At 34.1% G+C, this 27,780-nt stretch overlaps 1 protein-coding gene across 2 annotated transcripts in view; it reads right to left on the bottom strand.

Moving 5' to 3' along the window:
* KCNMA1 (potassium calcium-activated channel subfamily M alpha 1) overlaps positions 1-27,780 on the bottom strand; it is a gene marked incomplete at its 5' end in the record, with an annotated part of 459,986 nt that overhangs the window by 145,355 nt on the left and 286,851 nt on the right. For both annotated transcript variants that reach the window (XM_084265235.1, XM_084265236.1), the window contains 5 exons: positions 34-144; positions 12,567-12,658; positions 14,299-14,469; positions 16,103-16,178; positions 20,637-20,712. In XM_084265235.1, the coding sequence (XP_084121361.1) occupies positions 34-144; positions 12,567-12,658; positions 14,299-14,469; positions 16,103-16,178; positions 20,637-20,712 (526 nt within the window). The remainder of the gene's footprint in view (positions 1-33; positions 145-12,566; positions 12,659-14,298; positions 14,470-16,102; positions 16,179-20,636; positions 20,713-27,780) is intronic.

The following is a 27,780-nucleotide window of genomic DNA, read 5'->3' as shown; positions in this document are numbered from 1 at the left end:
AATAGGTAAAACTAATCTTGAAAGATTACTCACTTATGCAGAAAGACGATTTCTACATTGACATCATCCCTGTCCTTGTGCAGGAAGTCCTTCAGGAAGTTGGACACGCTTTCAAGTGTTATGTGACCACAGACAACTATATGCCTGTTACAGAAAAATCAGAATTAATCTTGTAGAGAAAATAAAGCAAGAAAGCAAAGAAAGAAATTATAATTTATTGCCCAAAAAAGCATTTTTCTCTTATTAATGTTTCTCTAGATCCTATTCCATGAAGTCAGAGAATAAAACCATCATTTCCAAAAGGTGCTTTGCAATTGCAAATACATATACACTCTCACTTGCAAATACCACTTTTAAGAAAGCATTTGGCCAAGTTGTATTACACATTTAACAGTAAGTGGCATTGTTTATATATATATAGTCTATACACTCTATTAACCAGACCCTTTCAAACTTATTTCTTTATTTTACACATCTTTCCCCACATCTTTACCAATTCTAATGAGGTTTACTGTCCAAATTTTTGGTTTATGACATAATGAGACAGCAAATCTCCCTAAAGCGATTCGGTATTTTTCCATAGTTGAAAGCAGACACTTATGCCAACAAAGGAAGTGCAAAGCTTGCCAATTATAGGCTGCAAGAAGTAAAATAAATAAATAAATAAATAATTTTCTACTGTAACTCCTACAAGAAGAGTACTTTACAGTAAGTAATCATTATTTATGGCACCATTGCAATAGATCTGTTAGAAAAAATCAAAGTGTGCACAGACTGTGATGTCACAAAGGTTTCTAGTGCTCCACATTTCCATTACTAGATGTATCTGACCACACAAGGCTGAAGAACAATAAATACCTACATATACATGCTTGAATTCTACATCTTAAATTCTGAAAGACTGAAGAACAGGCCTAGGAAATTGCACTTTTGCTGACTTAAGGAACCTTTGTTCCTTTATTATTGCAAAGCAAAGTCCGATTGTCTCCCGATTTCCTTCATGGAATCAACTTAATCTAATTTTCCATTACTGTCACGGGTTTATGACAGATGGTGATTTTGATATGCCTGTTGTTAACACTTCCATTTACCACGATCATCGCAGGAGTCAGAAAGAGGGACAAGGTGGGACTGGTACAATTTGTGAACTAACAGAAAGTCAACTTCATTAGAGGCACATAGTCTATGCACAAATACTACAAACACACAATTTCACAAACGTATTTGGTCCCTAAGCCACCAAATGTGAAACAAACTAATTCCAAGGGCAAGAAGCACCCTATCCAAGTCTCACCTACTTCCTAATTGTTCTGTTGAAAACTCAGTAATGCAGAAATCTCACTGGCTGGAAACAACAAATAATATGTGGTAGCAATGATTACTTATGTAGTGGGCTATAATAGGAGTCTGCTCTTGCTTTGTAATTTGATGCTAGATGAAACATGTGAAAAGTGAACTAGAACTCATTGGAAAAGGTATAATTATACAGAACAAAGAATAAATCAGCAACATGCATTACACAGTGAATAATATCACCACAATGCACTTTTACTTTTGCAGTGGTTCAGATGGTCACTAAAAAAAGAAAAACACAATAATTATAATACCAGTCCAGCGCATCTTATGATACAGATCTGCTATTACTGCATTTATACATAGCTTTGCACAGGGTTTTCTAGCTTTATTTAGGAATATGATAAACTCAAACATTACTTCTGCATGAGTTCTCAGTGACATCATCAGGATGCAAATTTAATTTTATAAAAGCAGCAAAAATATCACTGGTTTCATTCTTTTTAACAGACAAAGAATATATGTTTATATGAGACACTGATTATGTTTTGTATTTAACATAGGGCTCAATGCTATGAACTTTTATTGGTAAACTAGCTAACCAGAGTGTCTGCTTTGGCTTTAGTAAACTATTGGTGCAGGAGGTCAACAGAGCACTGAATTACTGGCCAATAAACACTTAAAAATATAACCCCTCCTAGTTAAAACTTTAATGTTTTATGAGGTGGTAAGCACAATATCAGAAAACAAGTTGTAATATATGTTAGGTCATCTTTTTTTTGGTGCAAGGTGTCCTTAGGAGCTTTCCTCTGGGATTCTTGCAGCTTGGCAGAGTTTGTGGCAGCCTCTGTAGTGGATAAAATGACATCTTTATTCCCTACCTGTCCCCCCCAACCCTACACCGTCCCCCTCTTCCCCTGCCAGAACCACTCTTTTCCAGTTTCCCTAGTGGTCAATTCCCTGAGCTGACAGCACTGTTTATGCAGGTGTTATTGCACACACAGGTCAGGACAGCAACCTTCAACACAAAAAGGGGAAAATACCATTTAAAGCGCTAGGATTCACTCCCCATCAAATAGATGAACCTCCATCACTGTAAATGGAAAGTTCAGATTCTGAAGAGACGTATAAAACCCAAACAGTTGACTAGATCTAAATTTTGAACATACTGTGTTTGATACATTACATTGTTGGGAAGTTCTAGATGTCTAGTGGTATTCAGCACTTTTTCTGAGTGTAAACCCATTTAGCACCAAAACCACAAAGGCCCAAGAAAATGATAAATAGCAACTAATAATATTCATTTGTATTCCCCATATTCTCTGTACATGTTTTCAAAGATGACTAATTTTAAACAACTGGGATTATTCTTTTTAAATGTTTCCATCTTTTACTAATTATGAAATGGACCTTTCAATTTGCATAGTTGATGCATTACTTCTAATAATAGAATTAAGCTCTTTGCAGGCAACTGATTTTTTACAGATCCTGTGCTGTAAGCTTTAGTAGGGTCTCTTCCAAAAAGCTCTTGTGCTATACTTCATTTCTTTTCAGAAAATTGACTTCCTTCCTGGGAAAATTCACTTTACATGGATTGGGTTTTTTTCTATCATTATTTAGAGTTCACATTTTGTAATACTGGTAAACTGCAGAGAAAAACTATGAACAAGATTGAGCATGCAACACAAATTACTCTATTGCAGGAAAAATTTTCATAGAATTGTAAGATTACAAGATAATTTAGTTTGGAAAAGAACTCCAGAGGGTATTTACTTAAAAAAACCTCTCACTAAAAGCAGATGCATTTGGTAAAATAACTCAGTTCTGTTATTCTCAACCAGTAAGGTTTCATAGCAATCTGCTTTGGTGAAAATAAAACATTTGGCAGTGAAATACTCTTGCATTTGAGCATCAGGACCGACTCTTTTGGAAGGGTCAGAAGGCATCTGCACCATGGTTTCATTATAACGCTCTGATTTGGGGCTGGACTTATTTTTGTTGTTGTTCTTATATAGATCAAGACAGTGTCCTGAGCCGTGACTGCAACAAAACTTCCTGGTTTCCAAACAGTATTTTCTTATATTTGCATTACTTTTTTTTATTGAAAATTCCCCCCTCACACTCACACACCAACCCCCGCCTCCCTTGACATAAATTATATTTTTGCTTAGAAGTAGAAGAAATTGAAAACAGATTTCTTACTTGCCCAGAGAGTTATTAGGTATGTTATTTAAGAAAACTTGGAGAGCTTATACTGTTCCAATCTGTCCTGTATATGATTTGAAGATTTATAACTTCCTCTGTTTGTTCCAGTAAGGATTCTCTTCCCATGTAACACCCACTTTCTTCCATGCACCAAGAGTTTAAGTAAAGCCAACACACTGGATGTCTTGCTTTCAGCTAGAACTGTTGGTAGGAAAATATTGTACTAATAATTTGGGGTCAACAGAAATATCTAAAATCTGTGTTAAGTTAAACAATACTCAGCTTTTTTTTTTTTCATTCTTTAAAAATTAAATTTAGAAATTCCTTAACAATACTGAAAACAGCAATTCAGGAATTTAGGCATATTTATTCCTGGTAAGTATTCAGGAAGACTAAGGTTTATTTTAAACAATAGTTGTCATTGTTATCATGTATCTGAGGTAAATATGCCAATGGAAATCCATAATACATGATTGTAATGCTGCAAAAAGAATCCCTCAGGAACCATATTCTATCAACCTATAGAGGCAGACTAATCCATGCTCTCCCATATGTAGTTATCATTCTCAAAATTAATTAAACTTTAAAAATATTTTTTTATAGTTCTACACATTTAAAATTCTCTACCTATATTTTCGTATTCATGTACTGATATAATGATATTTGCTAAAAATTCACTAGGTTCTTAAAAAGTAAACAAAAATGGTGAAAAAGGTCCAAATCTACCACACACAAAAAGTTTGAGAAAAAAAAAAAATGAAATAAGCAAATGCTAAAGCATCTAGAATCCTGACATGAGATAATTGAGAACATACACTTAATGCGTGTAAATAGTACTGTAAATGAAAACAGATTCACCCTGAATTGCATTCTTCAAAAAGGATCTTTGCATGTTTCTTCCTTCAGAGAACACAATACGAAAGGCAAATCTTTTGCCTGTTTATTTTGAAAGAAATTATATCCACTTTATTGGAACAAGTATAAAGAACTTGAAAATACTCGCTCTAACTAGTTTGTCATAATAAATCAAAGATAATAAATACAAAATTGTGCTCTGCGTTCAGTTGAATATATGATGTTCACTTGTCAAGTAACTCAATGAAGTGTGAGCACAGATTGATCTAGATGTCTCTATAAAACTATAATATTTATATCAAATACATATGCTCAAATCTCTTTATGATCTTTCTGCTTAGCATTCTCTAAATGCCTACATCTAAATTCTTTCTTTGTACACCAGTAGCAGGCTGCTTTGGTTGAAGTAGCCATATCTTGTAAAGTATAGCTATTATTCCTCAACAAAGGATGGGTCTCAGTCACTTTTTCTTATTAAGAAAAGTCAATAAATTTCAACAGATACTGTACATACGGTCTTCATCTATTAGCACTATGCATTCTTTATATCAGTTTACAGTATATTTCCAGCTGCTTGTACTTTCTATGATCTACTTAATATTATTCAAGACTGTATTAATTCAGTTCAATTCAGTGAAAACTTTATGCATGTGCTTATACGTCTCTTATTCAGTTAAAGACATACCCTGTATTAACTGCACTCTCAGAATAATACAGATAAGAGTAACAGGTGTTGTACAGTCATGCATTTCAGATACTGTAATCCTGGATAAATAGCACATTCCTTTGTTTAAATTGAATATTAGAGTTTGCATCTAGGTCTGTTTGCAATAGCATGCTAACGTAAGTGATTCATTGCGAGCTGCTTTGTTTATTTCAACTTACTTTTTCAGTTACAGCTAAGTAAGTTTATCTTACAATTTTATGATCTAAGGAATTGCACAATGTTTGTCTATAAAGCAAGTTAAAAAATAAAATTTAATGCTCATTACTTGATGCGTACCTCTGAAACTGCAATAGTTAGAAAGCACAGTGATGTGTTTCTGCCAGTCTGGATTAGTTAAGAGGCTTCCACTATAGCTTTAAGCAAAGGAATATTCATCCTTTCATTCAGTCTTGAATGAGTACATAAATATAAATAGAAGTAAAAACTGTTAAATGCTATCACATGCACAGGAGTCCATGCTGAAAGCTTCCAGTGAAATGCAGGATCAAGGCACCTCTCCAGCATTAGCATCTCAGTTGCAAACAGACCTTAATGAACAGCTCTAATCCCTCCAAACCCCAGCTTTCCTTCTTGCACGGTTTTGTGCAGCAGATATAGCACATAAGAGACCTTACTACTTTTTAAATAAATCGAAGATATTTTCCCTTAAACTGCTTTTTATTCCCCCTAAAGCAATTTTCAAATTCTCAAATTTTCATATTGCTTTATGGATTTTTTTAACGCTCGGACAAAAAATACCTCAATCCTTTGTAAGCAATGCAGGCTTTAAGATTTCTGAGCATTTCATTCATGAACAGAGCCAATACATTTCTTTCCTCAGAAACCACCCCAAAAATGTCACAACTAATTTTCTGCAACAGTATCCAAGTGGAAACAAAAAGTTATAATTCATTAAAACTTCCTGATTTATTCACTTCTGCCATCTCACATTGCAATCCTCCGAATGTCCACACTTAAAATCATGACCTGCACATTTGTAGAATGTGGTAGATCACCAAATCTATAAACTCAATTCAGTCTTTCCTGGGTCAAAATTTAGACAGAAACAGCTGATATTAAAATTCAAATGTTTTTTTAAAGTTTAGGCAGAGAGAAGAAAAAGTTGACTTTTTTTACAATTTTAACTAGCAACATAAAATTAGCAGCACTATTGTAGGAATGGAACGTGCTTTAGACCTAGAATAGACATTTAAGCCACAGTATTAGTAGGAAATGTCCCTTCCTACATTTCCTTTCTTGCTTTCATAAGAATGGATATAGTTTAATAAGCATACAAAATTCAGAAAAAAAGTTTGTCCTATTAGTTCTGTCAGTCTATTTAACACTCATCAGATTATCTTTATCACTAAGTGAGACTTCATTTAAAACAGTGGGATTAGAAGAATGGCTAGCAGATGGGAAAGAGAGACACCCCTGGGGATCATAATGCAATCCATGTCACATTCTCCTATTACATTCTCATCCCACTGGAAAATAATATCTTACATATTGTATCAAATAGTTTAATATAATAATCTAATGTCACTTTCTTTGGAGCTATGTCTCTCATTACTGCAGCAAATGGACCTTTGCCAATGTATTTGGATGAGCCTTGAATTATTTTTTTCTAATTTTTAATCACAAATGTCTAATGAGTCCAAGATGGCCTGTCAACTTAAATTATCTGTTTGTCTTTCTGTTTACCATATCTATCTGTCTACAGTTTTTATTTTTCTCTGTGAAGTTTAGTTATTGAATCCCATGTTTCCTTCTAGAAGGAATATCTAACAGATGATTCTTCCCGTTGATATGTTGATGATTTGCTAATTTATGGCTTGTAAATTTAAGAAATCTGAAGAAATCTCTGGGAAGCAGAGCAGACCATGAGAGAAGAGAAACAAGAGGTTTTAATAGCTTATACAGTAAAAGAACTGTGACTTCATTAAAATTCAATGTCTCTGGATAATTTTTTTTAAAACCCTTTTGAAAAGTTAAAGAGTCTAGCATAAATATTTACTATTGGGACAAAATAAGCAGTTTATATATACACATTCATGTTTATAAAATAATAATAAATCCCCCTCTCTGCCTATGTCTATTAATGGGAAGCTGTGCTCTGCTTACTGACCTCATAAAGAGTTTCCATTTGATTTGGTAGCAGTTTTGCATGAAAAATGCAAAAAGAATTTATTCCATGGAATAAAAAGTCAATAATTCAATGTAGAGAAAAGACTGAAAAAAAAAAATTAAATTATCCAGTCTCTCTTTCAGTCCATCAGTTTATAAATGTTCTTTCCATATGCTTTTGAGAGCTTTGTGCAGGCTGATTTACAATAAGATCATGTCTTCAACTGGAAAATATTTCACAGAATTAAAATCCAGTCTGATCATATGAACACAAGTACAGAAATGAAACAACTGAATAAGAACAATCTTGATTCTCAAGTAAATTAGTAAATGCAGAATAAAGGCTTAATTAGAAATCAGTAGAGGTAAAAAAAATTTGTATCTTTAACCAAATCTCAGACCAGGAATGTTAAAAATAAACAAACTAACAAATAAACCAACTAACCTTGATGTCAATTTGGTTGGTTTGTTTTTGGGTTTTTTTTCCTTAAAAGAATAACACAGAATAATCTATTTTGGTTAGGACTGAATGCCTAACTTCCAAATATGACAAAAAGAGTGTAACAGCAGAACCCTACTCATCCAAAACCGAGCATTTCTTGAAGAAAACCCTGTCTTGTACGTTTCAGGCTTTTAAGAGGTTAGGTGGAGCACTGCAGAACAGCAACAAAAGCCAAAGTGATCACTGCCTCTTCCAGCCTTCCAGAGATATGCATGCATGACTAACCTGTAGGCTTATTGCTACATTCTAAAAATAATAGGCTATCAATGATGGTGATAAGGTAGCAGACACTTTTTCATCCTTTCATGGCACTTCACTGTAGTGTTCGGTTACTGAAAGCCTAAATAGACGAAGGCAAATCAAAAGCCTTAAAAAGATCTAAATGTAGGGTGCAGGGAACCAGCTTCTGATCTCAGAATTACTAAGAAGCGTAGCTAAGAGGAAATATAAATTACACTTAAGCTTCCTACCATATCATCTTCTAACAGATGAATAAAGTAACAAATAAAAAAGCATGAAACTTCCCCTGCTTATATATATATATGCATACAATTATACATTATTTTCTAATCTAAAGTCTAATCTATAGACTTTATAGATTACCACTAAGTTATTTCTTAGTGATCTAATACCTTTCACAATGTTTTAGTGAGATATGTCCTATACAATATTGCAGATATTTGTTAGTGCGATGACATAATGATTGGTGATGAAACATTAAAAAGTTTTAACCTTCATTGTAAATTTGTCTATTTTGCATTTTAAAAGCATTTATCATCTTCAGAAAGCATAAACTTGACACTGTTAAATCTCACAAATCACTCTGTCAGGTCATTACTAGTCTATTAATAAGAAGAGTATACCAATATAATCAAAGTTACATAGTTACTTCTAAAAAAACTCAGCAGAACATTGGTTAATACATAAAAAATATTATGGGCTACACCTGCTTTGCAAAAAGTATATCCCAAAATGTAAAATTGCATACTATGGAATTCATCTAGGGAAATGCCCAGGAAGGACAATAATGACCAAATTGCTCATGTGAAAGAACAGAAAAAAACTATGTAGGACTCAACGTAGAAAATACTGGAAACCACATCACTGGTAACTTAAGATACGTCTTAGAAGTACTAGAAAATAATATTTTTTACAATTCTGATTGCTTCTCTTGCTTGAATTCTGTTTCCCAGTTACATGTTTTTAAATATATATACACATTATGTTTTATATATATATATACACATTTATTTAATACCAGTTATTTTCTGTCTTTGTAACTACAGTTTGTTTTTCTCTATCATTTGTATTTAGCAGTGACTATACGAAGAAGCAATTTTTTATTCTGAGTATAACTGAACTAAGAAGGCCAGTTTTTTCTTATCTAGTGACCATCTGATTTTGGTGTATCAGGACACATAGTAAAAACATTACAGAGTCTTCCAATGATCTGTAAACAGTAGCAAAACAGTTCTTTAGCAACTAATAGAGCAGGTCACATTGCTTACAAACATGAAATTCAAGACAAGGGTTGCTACCTTCTTTGGTAATAAATTTCTCTGCACTAGATTGTGATTGTGCCAAAGTCATTTTCCTACTTGTCATTAAATGTGTGTATGTCATCTCAGTCTCGTTTTTTATAGATACAGTATAGCTTTTTGTATATATGCAATAATGAGTACTGTTGTTTATTTAACAGGTGAAACTTCAATCAAAGAGTGTAAGATTCCTGCTTTGTGTTCTATGAGATCTTAAAAATCTCATTACAGGAATATGTATTACAAAGGAGAGATTATAAATTAAATTTGAAATTCCCTGTGAACTTGTGTAATAAAGCTACCTAATATCTAGTAAATTTAACCACTGATAACTGCATCCTGCCTACAAACTACTTCTGTTTCCGTATCCTATATGTATGTGTCTCATCTAGGAGATGTAAGATCCTTTATAGTACAAAATGATTCCTATATAGTTTGTAAGTCCTTTTCCTGTATAGTTTGTAAGTCTTTTGGGGACTTCACTGGCTGAAAAGGAAAATGAAATGTGAGCTCAAGCTTGCTGCTGTGTTGGTTGTTTCTCTTCTTTAGTAAGCGGGGTTTGTAGAAACAATTCTTATGCATGCTTTCTAACTGCTTCCGTAGTTACGTTATATAGCAAGGCTCTCCTTAGCATTAAGGTGACGTAGTGCAATCCTCATATGTTAATTTTAACTTCCCACCTAAATGCTTAATAATCATAAAGAAGCATATTATTCCACAAACATACCTCACAAGGCAACATGTATAAACATATATAAATGCTTGAAAGCGGATTTCATGTATTTAGCTATTTTGGAAAAATTTAAAAAGCTTACACATTTGCTATTCTGAGCTGAAACAACATCTTTCAACAGAATTTAGCTATTTTCATATTGTACAAGCATTTAATTTTATCTAGCAACTTTCTATTAGGCATAGAACAACTGTAGTTTCTCATTAAGTTTGCTGCCAGAATCTATGCTTGGTTGCCCAACTGAAGACCTCATATTGCTAATTACTACCACATGCCTGTTTTCCAAGAAAAGGAAAAGTTATTGGTTCTGACAATCCATTCTCTCAACACTGAATTCCAAATGAAAACTTAAATTTTGGCCAAATGTAACATTTCATCAATCTTGTTCTACTGACTGCAAAAGCAACATCAAACAAGGGGTGCTAATGGCTTTTTACTGTGCGGTTCCCAAGCTTAGATTCTCTGATGAAAGACCCACATGAGCAAAGGACATCTTTAAAGTACTTCATAATTAAAAATTGAACCAGAAAACAATGCATAAAGTAAATTCAACAGTTTGTATGCTGATGACAGAGCTGAGTTTCAAACAAGTTACATGGACAGTAGAGATCAGCAAAGAAAGCACCAACAACTGTGTGAGCTAAAAACAGACAGTGCATATAAATAAAGACAAAAAGAAAAGGTAGGAAAAAAAAATTAAGCACGCCCCAAAGCGAGCAGAAGCTTGTAATTTGGAGTTAAGCTTATCAGGATGTAGGGTTCTGACTGAAGATCAGGTCCAAATTTAGAGATATCTGAGCAATGCTGGGTACTAGTGACAATGTAGAAGGAGAGAGACTAAAGCTCTGTATATAAAATAGTTTTTAGACAATATTGCTCTCCACTATAATTCCTTTGGCATCTCAGAAACAGTAGGTCTAAATTCTGTGTTTAAAAATTTCTCTCTATGAGAAACCAAGTATGAATAAAAATTCAGAACTCAGAGGGCCTCTGTCACAAATAAACATTTTGGGTAATTAATGATACTACTCTATCTCAGAAATAAATTAATGTTAATCTGGGTAAATGAATGATATATGTTTCCAACAGTAGTGTTTACAGTAGAAACAAAAAATATTTTTTTAAACATTTGAGGGTATCTCAAAAATGCACAGACATTTTCAATTGTGTCATCTAATTGCTTGAGTATTACTGAACATACAATACCATAAGCTATAACTAAAGAAAAAACTTTGATTTTTCTACCTGGTGATGTAAAATAGTATACTAGAATTAGCTCTGTGGGAAATTTACAGTCTTTATACTCCAGATAGAGGAGAAATAACTTGATAAAACCATAATCCGCATTTGTAAAATAATTCATGGGTCATGATTTGAAGGGAATAAAGTAAAAGCTGTAGCTTTTTCAAGTAAGGAGAGGGACAATTAATTAGATGCATTGCTTGCAGTACCTTCTTTGTATGGATAAGGATTCTATATGATGGGTCTTTCAAAGCAAATATATCTCCATCAGTGAATATGATGATGATATGTAATAAAACAAAAGATGGCAACACAAAAGGTGATATTGAAGAGAAACTAATGTATTACTGAGTACATCTGGTTCATTGAAGGCTATATCCCAGCAGGTCTAGATGCTGGGAATGCCAGAAAGAGTTGGCTTTAATTTGGTTAAGAAAATATGCAGGCTTTCAATAGAAATGTAATGAGGTAATGTGATCCAATAAAATTTAACTTTTGCTGTCAGGTAAAAATAGTATTTTTTACAAGTTTGATTGTGTCTTTTTCACAATATTATTTTGACACTAAGGCTACTACTTGTTCTTCTTAGGTTTTATACAGTGTGCGGAAGAGAATCACTTTTAAAAACCTGGTCACAAATCACAAAAGCATGAGTGCTTACAGTATTCATATATGATCAATAGAAGCTGCATGAGATCTGAATCTGCTGATAGAACAATGAGAAACAGCAGCATTATTAGAATTCTGACACAGTCAGTCTAATGGAATAACCCAATCAACATAAATCTTGTATTTTGCACTCCAGTAAGCAGAGTTTTCTAAAGAACTGAATTGTTTGAAAATCATGTGAATAATCATTTTCACTTAGGAGAGGATCACATGATAATCTGATTCCCCAAACTGTGAAGTGACACGTCATCCTTGTTCAGAAGCTAACTGCATATGCAATAGAAGTGTTTTTTAAAAGATACGTCAGTATCCAGTTTCTCTTGAAGCAGGGACAAAACGTTGTGACTTGTACCAAAGCATAGCCCAGGTCTCTAATTATAGTGTGACAACTCTCCAGTGGTAACATCTGATGTCAATGAATACAGCCTTATAAGCTGTGAGTCAGCTATTACCACCTTCAGGGGCTCTTTAAAGTCACACAACCACACCTGGTCTTTTTGACTTACTTTCTGCCTCGGGTTGAGTTAAAAGTCCCGCCGTATTTCTTCCGATTAAGGATGAGAGCAGCAATTTCTGGCACGTAGCGAGCAAACATTGCCTACATGCATGAAACAAAAACACAAAAAAAAAAAAGAAAATGGCATGCAGAGAGTGTTCTACTGCAGCAGAGGCAGCAGAGCCTCTTGGGATACTTACTTTCTTCCACTAACCGCACTATAGGAACCACCATATTTCTTGCGGTTTCCTATTAACTCTATGATTTCAGGGACGTAGCTGGCAAACATGGCCTAAGAAGAAGATAGGAGACAGAAGAAAAGACTAAAAAGAGAGGCCAAAGAAAGGGGGATGATGAATATTTTCAGAAGATATATATCTTTAAGATCTGAAAATGCAAAAGAATTAGATCTATGAAGTTGTTTAAAAATAAAATTTTAAAAATGTAAAAGTTCTTATCAAACAAAACAAGAGGGCTTAATGTAAAAGTTGGTTGTGGAAAATTGCACACCTTATAAATTAAGAAAATGGTCAAAAGAGGAAAAATAGGCACACAAAACAAAACAAGAACAAAATTAATTCAAACAGGTATCTAATACAAAATACAGTTATGTCTAATTCTTCCTGAAGAGGGAAGGGGGAAAAAAAAACAACCTATCCAAGCTTCACTGCAAAAAGCAAAAACAAGCATTGTCATTACTGTTAGGTTTCTATTTTAAAAGACAGACTTTTTTTCCCCCATGATTAGGATTCAAAAGAAGACAAAACCAAGATAGATTCAGGGGTTATTCCCCCTGTCAAGAAATAAAAAGGTCACCCCCCGCCCTCCCAAAAAATCTTTTTCCAAAAGTTGGTTTTTAAAAGGGTTGGAATAACACGATAGAAAAAAAAGGTTTTGAGGAGAAAATAAAAATTATTCTGCCATGTTTTGTCCAACAAACATATTCCTTGTGGCTGGATACTTCGAAGAGCTACTGCCAGTTGACATGGCCTTTGTCATTATATGTCAATAAACATAGATAGGAATACATATATATAAAACTCATATATATGTGTTTGCATGTGTGTCATATATGGCATTAATAACATTTATTATATACATATCACCTCTGTAAGATGTATGTATGTGAGATCAATATATGAAAGTAACAAAATACAAATGTACGTATGCGCACAGTGTATATTGTGAGTCATCCATAAAGCACTTACCTTGCACAGTGTAACTATTAAAATAAACCTTGCTATTTCAGAGAATAACACTACAACAGTTCCTATAATAATACTAACACTGATAAGTACTAGAAAAGTTACATAAGACAATGAGTAACTTTGGTGCTATGTACATACAGAACGGAGAACATGAGAATTTGCTGATAAAAAAGGATACTGGTTATGACCATGTGATAAATTGTGAGTTAAAACTGTGCTACATGACATGAAAGGATGTTTGAAATTAAACAGAATGTGGTTTGCCATCATCTGGATCAGGCAAGCTGCTCTTTAAGGCAGTCCAAAGCCACAGTGTTTGTTGGAATTCTGGGAAGGAACACAGAAGGGTGGGTAGGACTTCTGAAACCGCAAAGTGCCTTTACGTAACAATATCTGCCTCCAAAAAAATGCACTACAGTCAGTCACTAAAAAGTAAAGAACTACAAATAACATTAAAAGTTGAAATATTAAGGCACTTGATGTACTCACATGCATTACTCATTTAAATAGATTAGAAAAAAAATCTGATTCTACTAAACTGGACTAATTTGACAAGCTCTGCCAAAATATTTATCTACAGAAAACATTGTGCTGTATTAAACACATCTAGAAGTTTTATAATTAACTTTCATTCACTAAACAAGATATTATTGTTTCTTTAATTACATCATTGAGATATACAGCATCAAGTAGCTGGAAAAAAAATAAAAAAAAGATCTTTTACCAATCCCCCAAGGATGAAGAAGACCATGAAAAGGCGACCAAGGGTTGTTTTTGCATAAACATCTCCATAGCCAACAGTGGACATTGTGACCATCAGTAAATACACACATTCCCAATATGTTAGCGGTTGATTATTTTGGAAATTTTCCCATGGATCCCCTGAGTTCTCCACCTAAAATGTAGAAGGAAACAATTAATTGAGCCATACTAAAAATTAACTCTACTGATGTGTGTATGTATATAATTTGGCATAAATTACAGAATCTGGATCCTTTCCTGTGATTTATTTTGAACAAATACAGAACAAAACCCTGTCCTAGTTACAACATTGACAGTTTTTTTGCCAATATGGATAGCTTTGCCACTCATACTATTTATGGAATGTATCTTTTCCATTCACCATTAAATAATATAATGCAGCTAGGTAAGTTCATGTTACAGCAATCTGTTCAGAATTTTCATTTTCAGAGTAATTATTGATTCCAATGCAATTATACTTGTTAATATTTTGGTTTAATACATTATGCAGCTATTAAAGGCATTAGTGACATGTTAAGTTTTTTGATACACTATTACTTTTCCAAGAAATGAGTTACTGTATGCGGCAAAGAAGTATGACTTTAAAATTTTGTTCCACAGTAAAAACACTGAAAATTGAGGATTCCTATAGTAGAATAAAGAAACTTATGCTGAAAGGAAAAGAAAACCAGCCCAAAATCCATGTCCTAGAAAACAACATTGCCTCCCTCCTGATATAATTTTCAGAAGGGTATTTTTTGCTGTTGTTGGTTCCGAAATAGAAAGAGCTAATGCTTCTATGATAAAAATTCTATATTTGCCCACAGGAGCGTAAAAATATGTTAATCTATGAATGAGAATTACATCATAAATGAAAACATCAAAAATTTGCATCTTTATAAGAGTATAACAAAAAGATAAACATTCTGAATGTAATCTTATATAGCTGCACCCAGCTTGAGATAATTCAACTGAAATCAGTTAAATTGCTCTGGACTAACATCAATAGCATTAAATTATATTAGTCAGAAACCATTCCTGAATAACTTATTACTACTAACACCTTGACATTTTCCTGATTCCAAGTTGGAATAATAAATTGTACTTAAGGGACAAACACTTAATCATATTTAATAACATTTACTAAAGAAACCAATAAAAGCTACTCGTTTAAAAAGGTTTAAAATACTCAACTGACATATACCCTTCGTATATGTGCATATTCACATTTATGAAATAGTCTGTACTTCTATACTAACTATCTTGGATTTTTTAGGTATTATTAACTGCAGAATAAAAACCTATTATAAAAATCTCTGTTATCAGTGACTGAAAGATACATAAAAAAAATTAAATTTACAAACCACAGAGAAGGAACTAATCCCTAAAAAAAAATGCTACCTTCTTGTGGAACTACAAAACCTCTTTCTTCTGCAGAACCACTGATTTCCCAGGAGCTCAATATCTTTTCAGCTCTGCCAGCCCCTTCCAGGAAGCACTCCGGGTAGTTATTTAGGAAACATTGCCACCTCCTGGTAATTTGTGATCATTCAAGAAGTTGCTCGAGACTTGTACTTTATTGCTGAGGTTAATGATGTATACCTACTATCCACAATCAGTTTTGAGTAGAAGCCCAAAATTCGGGAAGCTGTTTTTTTTTTTTTTTATTGTGCTCTATAGATGTGTTAAGGGATTATCCAGAGCAAGGCAATTTCAGGTAATAAAGTAGCTCAGAAAACAGATGATCCATGAAAAAAAGTCAATGAAGTAGTCTCAAATATACTTACCAAATGTATGAACCCAGCTGCTGTCAGCCACGTGCTGATAAATATAGAGCACAGATTCACTAGCTTGATGGAATTACTGAAAAGAAACAAAACCCAACAACAAATGGGAACTTAGACTGGAATTTATCACAACTTTTTAATATATACTGTATACAATGGCATACTTTAGACTGAAAAAATCTGATGATAATTTCTGAAGAGGTTCAGGCTCCCTAAAACACTTAATCAAAATCTGACGATGATTTCTGAAGAGGTTCAGGCTCCCTAAAAAGCTTAATCAAAAGCCTATGCAAAATAGTTTATTATCTTGTCTTTGTGGAGTTCGTATCTGCATAATTTAGATAGCTTGAAAGAATAATTCCAATGCATTTGAGAGCAGGAAGACAAATGGAAACCATAGCCACATCTGTACTCATAATAAACAGAAATAAATAATGCTTTTTCAAAAATAATTTAGTTGCTTCTCAGTACAATGACCTTCTCATTTTTATTGGGATACACCTAAGAAATTATTTACATGTAAATACTCTCTTGTCCTCCAATACATCCAAGACAGTCCAATTAATTAAACTGAGCAATACCAATTAATATTAGCTGCTGAACGATGCATTTATACATACAAGCAAATGATGTTTGAATTATTTCATCTTTATTAGCTTGTACGCTCTTTCTTGTGCTTTTTACCCCAGACGTGTGGAAGCTATAAGAATTAACAGCAAAAGGATGGTTTTGTTGCATACTCACTATGTGCTAACACCTGACCACAGGGCAAGACTATTTCCCCACAGTTATAGCAAATGGTTAATGAACTATTGCAGCCCATATGTAAATGCCATGCTGCTTTTGTGAAATTATTGATTCCCAAATTAACTAACTTATGCATTTTACACTTCCTGTGTAAAGTCCTAAGCAATTTTCATATTCTGCTTCCATGAACTACTATGGACTTACGTGGAAATTAATATGGAGCCACAGTATTGCATACTTCATGTTTGCATTTAAAAAAACCCCAACAACAAACAAACAAAAAAATCCTCAAAAGCCCACCCCAAAAAAACACCAAAAAAACCAAAACCAAGAAACCCCTCAAATTCAACCATACCAGTCAAACTCTGCATGCAAACTTTTAGTCCCACTTAGTATGTTCCCTACTGTAGCCAGAAGTGATTTTGAGGCAAGAACCTCACTCATTTCACCATGAAAATACTTGAAAGTTTATGGAAGTAAAATTGCCCCCTCTCTTGTACAACAATCACTGATTTCAAAAGCTAAAAAGGATATTCAACAAATACACAAGGAACTGAAGCCCATGTACTACTATGCCTAAATAATCTTGACAGTTCATGGAACTGTACTGGAAATAGCTCTCCTTTGGTTTCAGAAAAATTACAATTATTCCTAAAGAAACACATTCCAAAAGAATAAAAATCAGGAAAAAAATCACTAGTAATATTTAGTAGTAACAGTAGTTTTGCAATAGAATTAATATTTCTGTCCTTTAAGGACAATAAAAATGCATTATTTTCCTCTCAAAGTTGAGAAATTAACCTGGAAAATTAGGCATTTAAAGTATTTCTAAGAGTTAAAATTAGTGAAGTAGGCAACTGTGGGTACTAGTAAAGAAATACAAAAAAATATTGAAAAAATAAGTCAATATACCAGCAGTTCTGCTATTCACAGAATCACAGAACGGTAAGGGTTGGAAGAGACCGTCTGGAAATCAGCTAGTCCACACACACACACCCCTCCTTCCTTATGTCCCCTCTGCTAAAGCAGGATTACCCAGAGCAGGTTGCACGGGATTGCATGCAGATGAGGTCTGACTATCTTCAGAGTAGGAGACTCCTAATTAATTAGAATCATAGAATGTCCTGAGTTGGAAGGGACGCATAAGTCCAACTCCTGGCTCCACACAGGGCCAGACAAGTCAGAGCATGTGTCTGAGTGTGTCATCCAGATGCTTCTTGAACTCAGATAAGCTCGGTGCTGTAACCACTTCCCTGGGGAGCCTGTTACAGTGCACGACCACCCTCTCAATAAAGAGCCTCTTCCTAATATCCGACCTAACCCTCCCCTGTCGTAGCTTCATGCCGTTCCCTTAGGTTCATATTCCCTATTTCTCTCTTTCTTAAGGTAAGGTTGATTAAGGTTCATGTTGTGATAAAATCCAAAGAGGACCATAAACAACAGGTTCCTAGATTAAACAAAGTCCCGCTGCTGCATAAATCCATTATGAAAGACTAAGTATCACCTGAACTTTGAACACGAGTGGGTCCTGATACAATAGATTCAGTCGGTTTCCACATATTACTGGTACACAAGTCAGTGACAGTAGTCATTAAAAATAACTATTTAACAATATAGTATTTTATTTTTGCAGGTTTTAACTTTTTACATTGTTCCTCCTCTACAAAATACTCCTGTTTCTGCCAGAGTCTAAATATAGATGAAGGATTAGTCACAAACATTTTCCTGCTCTTTAAGCTCTTTGCAACATCTGTGCAAAATCCCTTACTGTGAGCCCTGCTTAAGCCTCTGTAGTTTTGTTGAAAAATATTAGAAAACAGCAAAGGAGAGAAATTTTGAACTGAACACAACACATTCCCTTTCATAAAAAACAGGAACAAAAAATATTGAGTAAAATACATTTCATATTAAACTAAGGAAAAGAACAGATCCTTGACAGAGTAATCTTTTAATACACAGCACTAAAATTTTGCTTTGCCTTACTGGTTCATTTCAAATAAATGAATCATATTTTAGATAATCTAATAGATATCTAACACCTTCACTTTATTTTGCTATTCTTCTCACGGCCTCTACTTTTGCATTATTTATCTTCTTTCTCTGGATTCCAGTGTTTGGAATGACCCTTCTACCCAATATGTAATATATGCTCCTTTAAAGCTCATATCTCAGTCACTAATTACCGGCGTAATTTTAACATACAGCTTAGAGTAAACTTTTTTTTTACTGCGGAACAGAGGAAAACAAGGACAGAATTTTTTTCTGTAATTGCATCAAATATGAAAAACACAGCAGTGCCCTTTTCTACCCTACCAGTTTCTCATCTTATCAGCAGTTACTTGTTAGTTATGCCAAGCACACTGAAATGCCTGAAGTTGAAAACAGTCATACAAGGAAATTCTGCTTTGCAGGATTCCTAATAATCAACATTTGGATTTTACAGATATTTGGACATCCATGTAAATAATCACAGGGATTGTGACATCTAACCTAAGAGCAAATTGTGCAGCAGAAAAATGCTATTTACATGAACAAGTTAACCTTGAATTAAGCCAATTCTAAATACACTTCATTGATGCATCTAGAAGTTTGCAAATCCACCATTCCTGAAGCGTCTTTGAGCCCTTACTCAAAAACCTTTGATTTTATGGAGCTTTTCCATCACCATTTCTTTTGGTAAGGTTGTTCTGTGTATTGAAGGTGAACTTACTGGAGGTTCTGGGCTCCTGCACAAATTATTCTCCTTTCCCATGCAGGTAGCATTCTAAACTAATGGACTACATTCTCACTGCATACCCTTTGATTTCTTTAGTAGATAGGAAGTGGATTCATTACAGTCACAGAGATAAAGATAATGTGAGAGTTTTACAGCAAAAAGAAGAGTTTCAAGTTCAAGGGTTAAGGGGTAGTTGTTTACCATGAGTGTGTATAATTCTCAAAGATCAATTTCCCCATTGCTACCAATTAGCATAGCAAGTGAAAGGAATTACTTGTGTATAAAACCTTCACACATGCATCATCACACATGGTGGAGAGAGTAAAAGATTTCAGAATAGAACTGAATTTACAGTAATTGTTGGAAGCTGGATTCAATATTTCAGTTGGCGCTTTTTAGGCAATAATGAAAGACAATGTGTCTTCAACTCCAAGGCATAAGAATGGTCCTTTCTTTTTTTCCTTCAAAGTGATCTTTTGTTCAAAGTCGTGCTGCTTCTGCACAACTTTAATGTATTAATAGCCTGAAGAATCAGTAAAAGCCAGAAGGTTACTTGGCATATTTTAAATTGTCTTTGAAAGAAATGCTAATAACAATGAACATAATATAAAGATAGCTGAGTGTAAAATTAATTTTTAATATGTTTTTGATGTGAAGAAGAATGCACAAAAGTTCAAAAAAGCCTGAAATAGAGCCACAATGATTATTTCTCAAAATACTTTTTAGCTCTATTGTGTTCAATGAATTGGATTTCTGTTTTTCCAAGGCAAAATATGGTCAGATTCTGTGGCAGAGGCAATATTTTAGTCAGTGCAGAGCTCTGTAGTTCATTCTGCTTTATATTACCAGCACTCAGTTTTCCTCAGATATTTCAAATGTAATAACACATCAAGTAAAATCTTCTACTGATCATACGACAAAAGATGCTGACACTGACAAATGATTAATCAGCAGAAAAAATGTTTAAAGAATAGCTAACAAGTGCTTTTATTCCAGAAAATTAAATCATGTTACTAGGATCATAAACCTTATGTTCTGGCACCAATACAACTATGTAAGAAAAGGTCTTACCTTGTTTTAAGTATATTCAGAAACTGCAAAATTTCTGAAAACTGTATCAGTCTAAGGGCTCTTAAAAACCTTAAACCTGCAGTAAAGAAAAAAACAAAGCTCTAGTAAAGCATAACAACATTTCACTTACAATGACAGTGATCAATGAAATCAACACAGGTAGCACACAAAATGTGAAATACCTTTGAAATGTTCTTCCATATTTAATGGTTTCACGATCCTTAACAGGTCTTTTTCAAATTGTTTTAAACGTATTTCCTTAATAGCTGAAATATCCTACCAAAAGCCTTAGTTTATGCAGGTAGCCATGGGAGGAGGCATGCAGCCTGAGAGATAGGGAGAAAAGCCTCACTGAGGTTTTATTGGTAGCTGTAGTGCACATGTCCTTCTCTTCCAGGCTGTCAAAAACACATAGATCTGAAACTCCTCAGTCCTCCAAGCTCCCACGTTGCTTAGTGAAAAATAAGAGATTATCAGCAATAGATCTGATAACCTGGATAAAGTAGACTGTGTATGTGCCTGATTAAATTGGCAAGTCTTAATGACGTAAAATCTTTTTATTGTAATAATGCTCCTTATCTCCACCCCAGTTTCCAAAAATTCAAGTAGGAGAACAGAGGAATGATATATTTCCTCTTAAAAATGACAAATCTACTATAATTCTTTCTGTCGGATGGTAACTATAGGAATCCATTTCACTTTGACTATTAAAGAAGCAACTATTTTTATAAATAAAAAGCATTTTATTTATATTTTATTTATTGAAATCAGGTTGCATGAATAGCAATTCCCAGACTCCTGCAAAGCCAGTGAGACATATAGAGAGTGTGCAGAAAAGAAAATACTATAGAAGATTAAGGTCTTCAATTACAAAAAAGAATTATGCTGATGGTAAACAATTTGGCTGCAGATCTCTGGCATATGAAGAAAAGTACATTATGTATTATACATATGCTCAGCTTATAAAATTAAAATAAGGCTTTGAGGATAATATTTATTAGACAGTACAGCCAAGAGTTACATAAAAGTTGTATAACGTGGTATTGCAACTGTTACAAAATCACAGAATCACTAGGCTGGAAAAGGCCTTTGAGATTGTGTCCAACCATACCTGTCCTCTACTCAACCATATCCCTAAGCACCTTGTCTACTCATCTTTTCAATACATCCATGGATGGTGACTCAACTGCCTCCCACCGCCTGCCAAAGATAGGTCCAGGGCAGCTACTTCACATACTCTTTTGTTGATTATATTTTACCCTCTTCCAGTGCTATAAACCACTTTTTTTTTTTTCTTGGATACTTAAGGAAAGACAAGTCCTGGCAAACATATAAACTGGGTCACAACCTTCATTATATTAGTGGAGTCAAGAAGTTCCTCTCAAAAGCAAAAAAACATGTGATGAGATGTGTTTAAATCAAGGCTTTATTTCTGCAATATTCTTGACAGGAAGTTAAATCAAATTTTTACTCTTGTAAAGGCTCACAAGTAGCCATAAAGTAGAAAATCACTCCTGTCTTGGTATTACATGGATATAAAGTTTATTTTTAATTATTGAATGTGGGGAAATCTGAAGATTAATCACAACTTGAAAATTGCAAAATGCAAACAAGTAATGCTCAATAATTATAAAGTTCTTTGCAATAACAGGATGATAATTTTGTGTCATAGTATTGAAACTGTTAGAGACACGTCCCGCTGCTTTACCCTGCAGTAATTCCCACAGTTGCTACTTCTATCAAAGAGATGAGGTGACTGGACAGGGATAAGGAGGGCCTTGCAATCCTAAATGTCCTCAGCTCTGTTCCATCCAGTTATCTCCCTCAATCCACTCACTGGGAAGTTTTTTAAAAATGGCTGGTGGAAGAAAATAGCTTCATGCCAAATGCTTTGTGTTGTGCCTGAAGTTAGTAAGATAGCCAAGTTACCCACTGAAATGTTTCAAAAAGAAACCGGAGAAATACCAAATTCAGCAATAAAATCTCTACCTCCAAACTCGTCCTATGTTTAAGACATTTTAGTTGCTTAGAGTGATAGAACAAAAAGACTACCATTTCAGTGTATTTATTACGGCAGAAGAAAATCATGGATTAAGTTCTACATTTGCTACAGTCTACACTATTTTAAAGAATTCCCTTTAGAGAATAGAATTAAAAGACAGTGGAAAGTTCAACAATTTACTTGAACTACAAATGGAACTTGCTTGTAATTGTAAAAGGTAACTATCAGCTTGTAACATCTGTATCTTGTGTAGGACATTACTTTTTTTTATAGCTAAAGGAATCATTACAGAAAGGATCAATCTTCAGAAACCTCACTGTATTACCTGTTTTGTTCAGTTCTAACATGAAAAAGTGAAATGAAAATAAGAGTTTGGCTTATCATGATGGTAAATTAATTCTTTCCAGCATTCTATTCTATTCAAGTCCCAAACAGTTCTACTATTAGGTTCCTATATGCATGTCATTTTATATGATTTTCTGTACTTCCTGTCTTGAAAATAATCAGTGAGCTTCATCATCCTATAAAAAAGTGGTATTTAATAAGAATCTCTTCCTATGTTCATAGTATCAGGGCATAGCAAGGCCTAAGCCATATTAATAGGCACTAAGAAGAGGCAGATTCTCTAGATGAGATACTGAAAAATCCATAGACAAACTACTGTGATCTGTATGATGCTATCTCTTCATATTTCATAGACAACCTGTTTATATTTAATTATTTTTTGTAAAAACATTAGTCACGTTGGAAATCTTGAAATTTTGTATTTATTCCATAATAGCCAAGAGTCCTCCCATAAACCAATGGGTGTATGAAATAGAGATTATTTTCAACGCCTATTAAAATTATATTCTCAGTTTTGATACAAAGCAACTCTAAATGTCTTTTTTATGATAACCTGATCGGAATATAATATTCTTTCCATCTATGAGATACATCACCTCATATAAATTTAATCAGCAGAAGGAATATTGCAGGAAAATGCTTTTGTTTGCCCTGACAGTCACTGCTCCTGACCAGGTGCTGAACAAGGAGTGCAATCTGCCTTGGTGGGATAACGTATTAGGATACTAGATTTAGTAATAAATCTGCTGGTTCATTTCCAAGTTTTATAATTCCCTTCAATAGAAAATTTAGCAAAATGAGGGCTTGAAAATCCATTTGACTTTGATGTCAGAGTCAAGGAGAACCTGGCTCAGGAGGAAACAAGTAGAGAATGGGAGTAGCATTCTTAGTATAAACCATGGCAAAACCAGCAGAGTTTGCAAATAGTTAAGCAGGACAGAAGCCTGTTTGAAGTAGAAAAAATCAAGAATATGAATGAGTATTCCAGACATCTGAAAAGGGATCTAAACAAAACACAAAGGAACTGGGTAACAGTGGGGCTGCACCTGGTAGATACAAGTAACCTTGTTTCCAGGTACTCTGGGTATCTTGTTCTCAGGGGCTGAGCATTCAAGCCACAGTTAGTTCAGTATTTACAAGTGAAACCCACTATGACACCTGTAGTGTTCACTCCCCCAAACACAAAGAGCCAGTCAACCAAAACTACCCTACAGAGAAGGAACAAATTACACTCTACAACGCACCAGTGTGTGCACCTCCCCAGTAGGTTATATCACGTGAAGCCTGCGTGTGGTCTTATTGGCAGTGCCCACTAACTGTAGCTGAACTGAAACAAGGGAGAAAGAATTCCCGTTCTTGAATAGTTATTCCTAAAGCTTGGCTGTGAAAGAAATAAGAGGTGCTGGTTTTGAATTAATCTGGCACTCTAAAACATTTAACAGCATTGACTGCTTGACCTTCTAGTAAATTACGTGCATTTTGAAAGACTGCAGCTAATTCAGAGGTTTCAGCCTTATCTTCAAATAGACTACAAAAAGCTGCTGCTGAGAATAAACCAAAGGCATAAAACTCAGATGAAACGAGCTTGCTCCTAAATGTATGATTATTTATATCACCTTGAACTTAGCAAGGGGACAATGAATCAACTGAATAACTCCCAGAGGAAAAGTCCACACAGCACTTCACTCTGGTGCTGGTATTAATGACAGACAAAAGTGAGCTTGCAATCATATATATATCTGAAAACTGACAGCTCAGTAATCCTCGCAGCAATAACCTTGTTGCAATGAGACCATTGTCAAAGTAAAAATGCCCTAAATGTTCAGTAAGTAGATTACTATGATTCCCCACAAGATCAGAATTAAAGCAAGTTAAACAGAAAAGATTGTGATGTGTCTAACTAAAGAGTAATTATTGACAAATTGTCTGTAAAAAAACAGCCTGACTCTGAAAATGAATGACATGTAATCAGTAACACAATACCCCGTGCTATACTCTTTCACTGCCTTCAAATCAAATTTGACTCACAACTAAAAAGTTGTTATCTCTTTCAGGCCCAACTCACGAAGAGTAGAAATTTCTTACGTTCGTTTATGCTCAAGAATAGAAAACAAAATTCTATAATAGGAGTACTAACAAAAAAATCCCCTTTCCCAAAATGCTCTCATCTATTTAGACAAATGTGTGCATCTCTCTCTTTCCTTTTCAATATTTGGGTACATATTTCATACAGGTAGGGAAGAACAGTAATTTTTTTAACATGAAATAACTACAAAACTGGCTTACATTTAAATGATATAATCAATATTTGAAATAGGGTACATTTCTCATGTACAGATAATGGACTGTTTTCAAATTACAATGGAAAATTTAAAATATGCATGTATTGTATCTGACTATTTTTACTAAGCAATTTCCTAGATGACGTGTGGTGTAATTTTATTTCACATTCTGAGTATTCAATCTGGATTCTATAAAAAAAAAACAACCACCCAACAAAACAGCACATAGTGACCATATCTGACTCCCAGAGATCAATTGCTTACCACGCAAAATTCTGTACAATGAATTTAGATATAAAAAACTGACACATCCACATCTTTCAGTCTAATTTTGAAGGGTCACTAAGAGAGGCTAAATACCACACCAAAAAAAAATGAAAACAATCTTAAACATTAAAGAAATCAATGATCTGTGAAACAGGGAATAACACACTACGTTCGAATACTGGGCTAGACCTAGAATACAACAGGGGTATTTTTATTCATTTCACTACATACTTTATCAGTTCTTTGAGACGCAAATACTCTTCAGCTATAGCTTTATGACTCTTTACTAAGGACCCAGAAAAATGGGTGATTTAGACCAGAATAGTGTTGTAAAAATGACCAATAAACTACGTGCCAGTAGCAATGCGCTACACGTAGAAAACTATTTTCTCGATAAAGTTTACCGCAATAAACCTACACTATTTTAAGGTTTATTTAACTTTACAGTCTTAGAGGTGATGAAATATGTTGTTTTCCTGTCTGTCAGACAATTTTGCTGTCTCTTGGCTAAACTGATGTTTTCCACTGGGTTAATATCCAGCAACAATCAGGATTACCCATAAATTACAAACACTCAAAAAAGGAAATTTACAATTATAAATCTATAAAGGGGAAGAGGAGGAAATCACAGCATTAAAACTTATTCATCTTTAATGAGATTCTAAAAAGTAGAAATAGGAATTGAAATATTTCTTCAATCATCATGAGAGGTTAATATACCAGAACACCAAGCATTACATTATTTCTCATCAATCAGATATGTAATTCCTTTCTTATTGTCATCTACGACTCTTTCTGTCAATAGCATATCCAAAATATTGGTATAAGGATTCAATCTACAGAGACTGCATATACCATTCCTGTTCCTGACAAACCATTCACACATTCATCAAAACAGTATCTTCAACAAACCTATTAATAGCTACTTCTAACCTATATTTCATTAAGACCAGACCATTTACTGAAGACAAAAAAATCTAGAATCTGTATTTTGGAAATCAGAAACTTTTTTGAGATGCATATAATGGAGTGGTAATTTTTAGCATACAAAATGATCCTATCCTGAGTGCCTTTGCACAATGCCACTGAGCAACCTGAGATTCCACTATGTATAGATAGATTTGAAAATTAAAGCTCAAAGAACAAAACAAGAAGAAATAGCGTAGAAGGGAAAGAATCGGCCACTTCTAACAATGAACACAGCCAAATTATTTTTATATGCTTTCTTGCAGGAAAACAGCCCACAACATGGAAAGAAAATCAAATCCCCATGAACCAGCACGACAAAACTGCATCAAGTTCAGAATCCATGTATGCTGTATATTAATTGCTTTGCAACAATGCTGTATCAAAGACTTATTAATAAATACACTGCACATTTCTCTAACTGACTTTTACACCTGTTAAAATAACCTTTTATAACAACTCCACCACTGCAGATTATTACATTTCATCCTTCAATAAAGACTGGATTACTTGATTCTAGATGAATCCTGAACACCTTTGATGAGGTATCAGAGATATGAGCACATTACAGCATGTGTTTTAAAAGGAATTTTTCCTGTAAAGCAACTAAAATCCTGCAACATTGTTTTGAAGTTGAAAAAATAATTATATTTTTTAAAAATAAAAGAATTACAATAGCACCAGAGACAGGATCACAAACTACAGTTCTGAACCAAAGGTTTAAAAGTTGGACCTTACCCCAGTATGAGCCGACCCTATAACAAGACACCAAGGAGTTTCGAAAAGTATGCTGTTCTTCCTTTTCGGGGATATTATGTCCAGCTTTGACACGATATCCATTTTGGAACAATTCTCCAAGAGATTTTTTACGCCTTCTAGTACTCCTATACGTTTCTGTACGTGTGCCTCCAGAAGGGTTGTGATAGACTAAAATCTTGCTGGGAATCATGACTACATATCTTCAGCTTCAGAAGCACCATACATAAGTATTGTGGTCCAATCTTCAGTCACAGCATCCACTAATAGCGAAGCTAGTCGTATATTTTTTTACCCTTCTTTTTTGCTAAGTCTGTATCAACATGGAGAAACAGCTCAGAAGTCTTTAACAGAACTTCTCCTTGGAAGCAGATTTATTTAACTGGACACAGGATAACGCAACATTCACCTTCACATGTTGCTACCTAAAGGTGTAATCTAGTCCTTTTCTGTTAGCATAAATCAGAATTAATTCAAATACAAATCTCAGCCTCACAAAACAGACTAAGAGTATCACAAACTGGAT

The sequence above is a fragment of the Gallinula chloropus genome (genome assembly GCF_964237585.1).
Source record: "Gallinula chloropus genome assembly, chromosome: 5".
Lineage (NCBI taxonomy): Eukaryota > Metazoa > Chordata > Aves > Gruiformes > Rallidae > Gallinula > Gallinula chloropus.
This window is presented reverse-complemented; position numbering and strand designations above follow the sequence as displayed.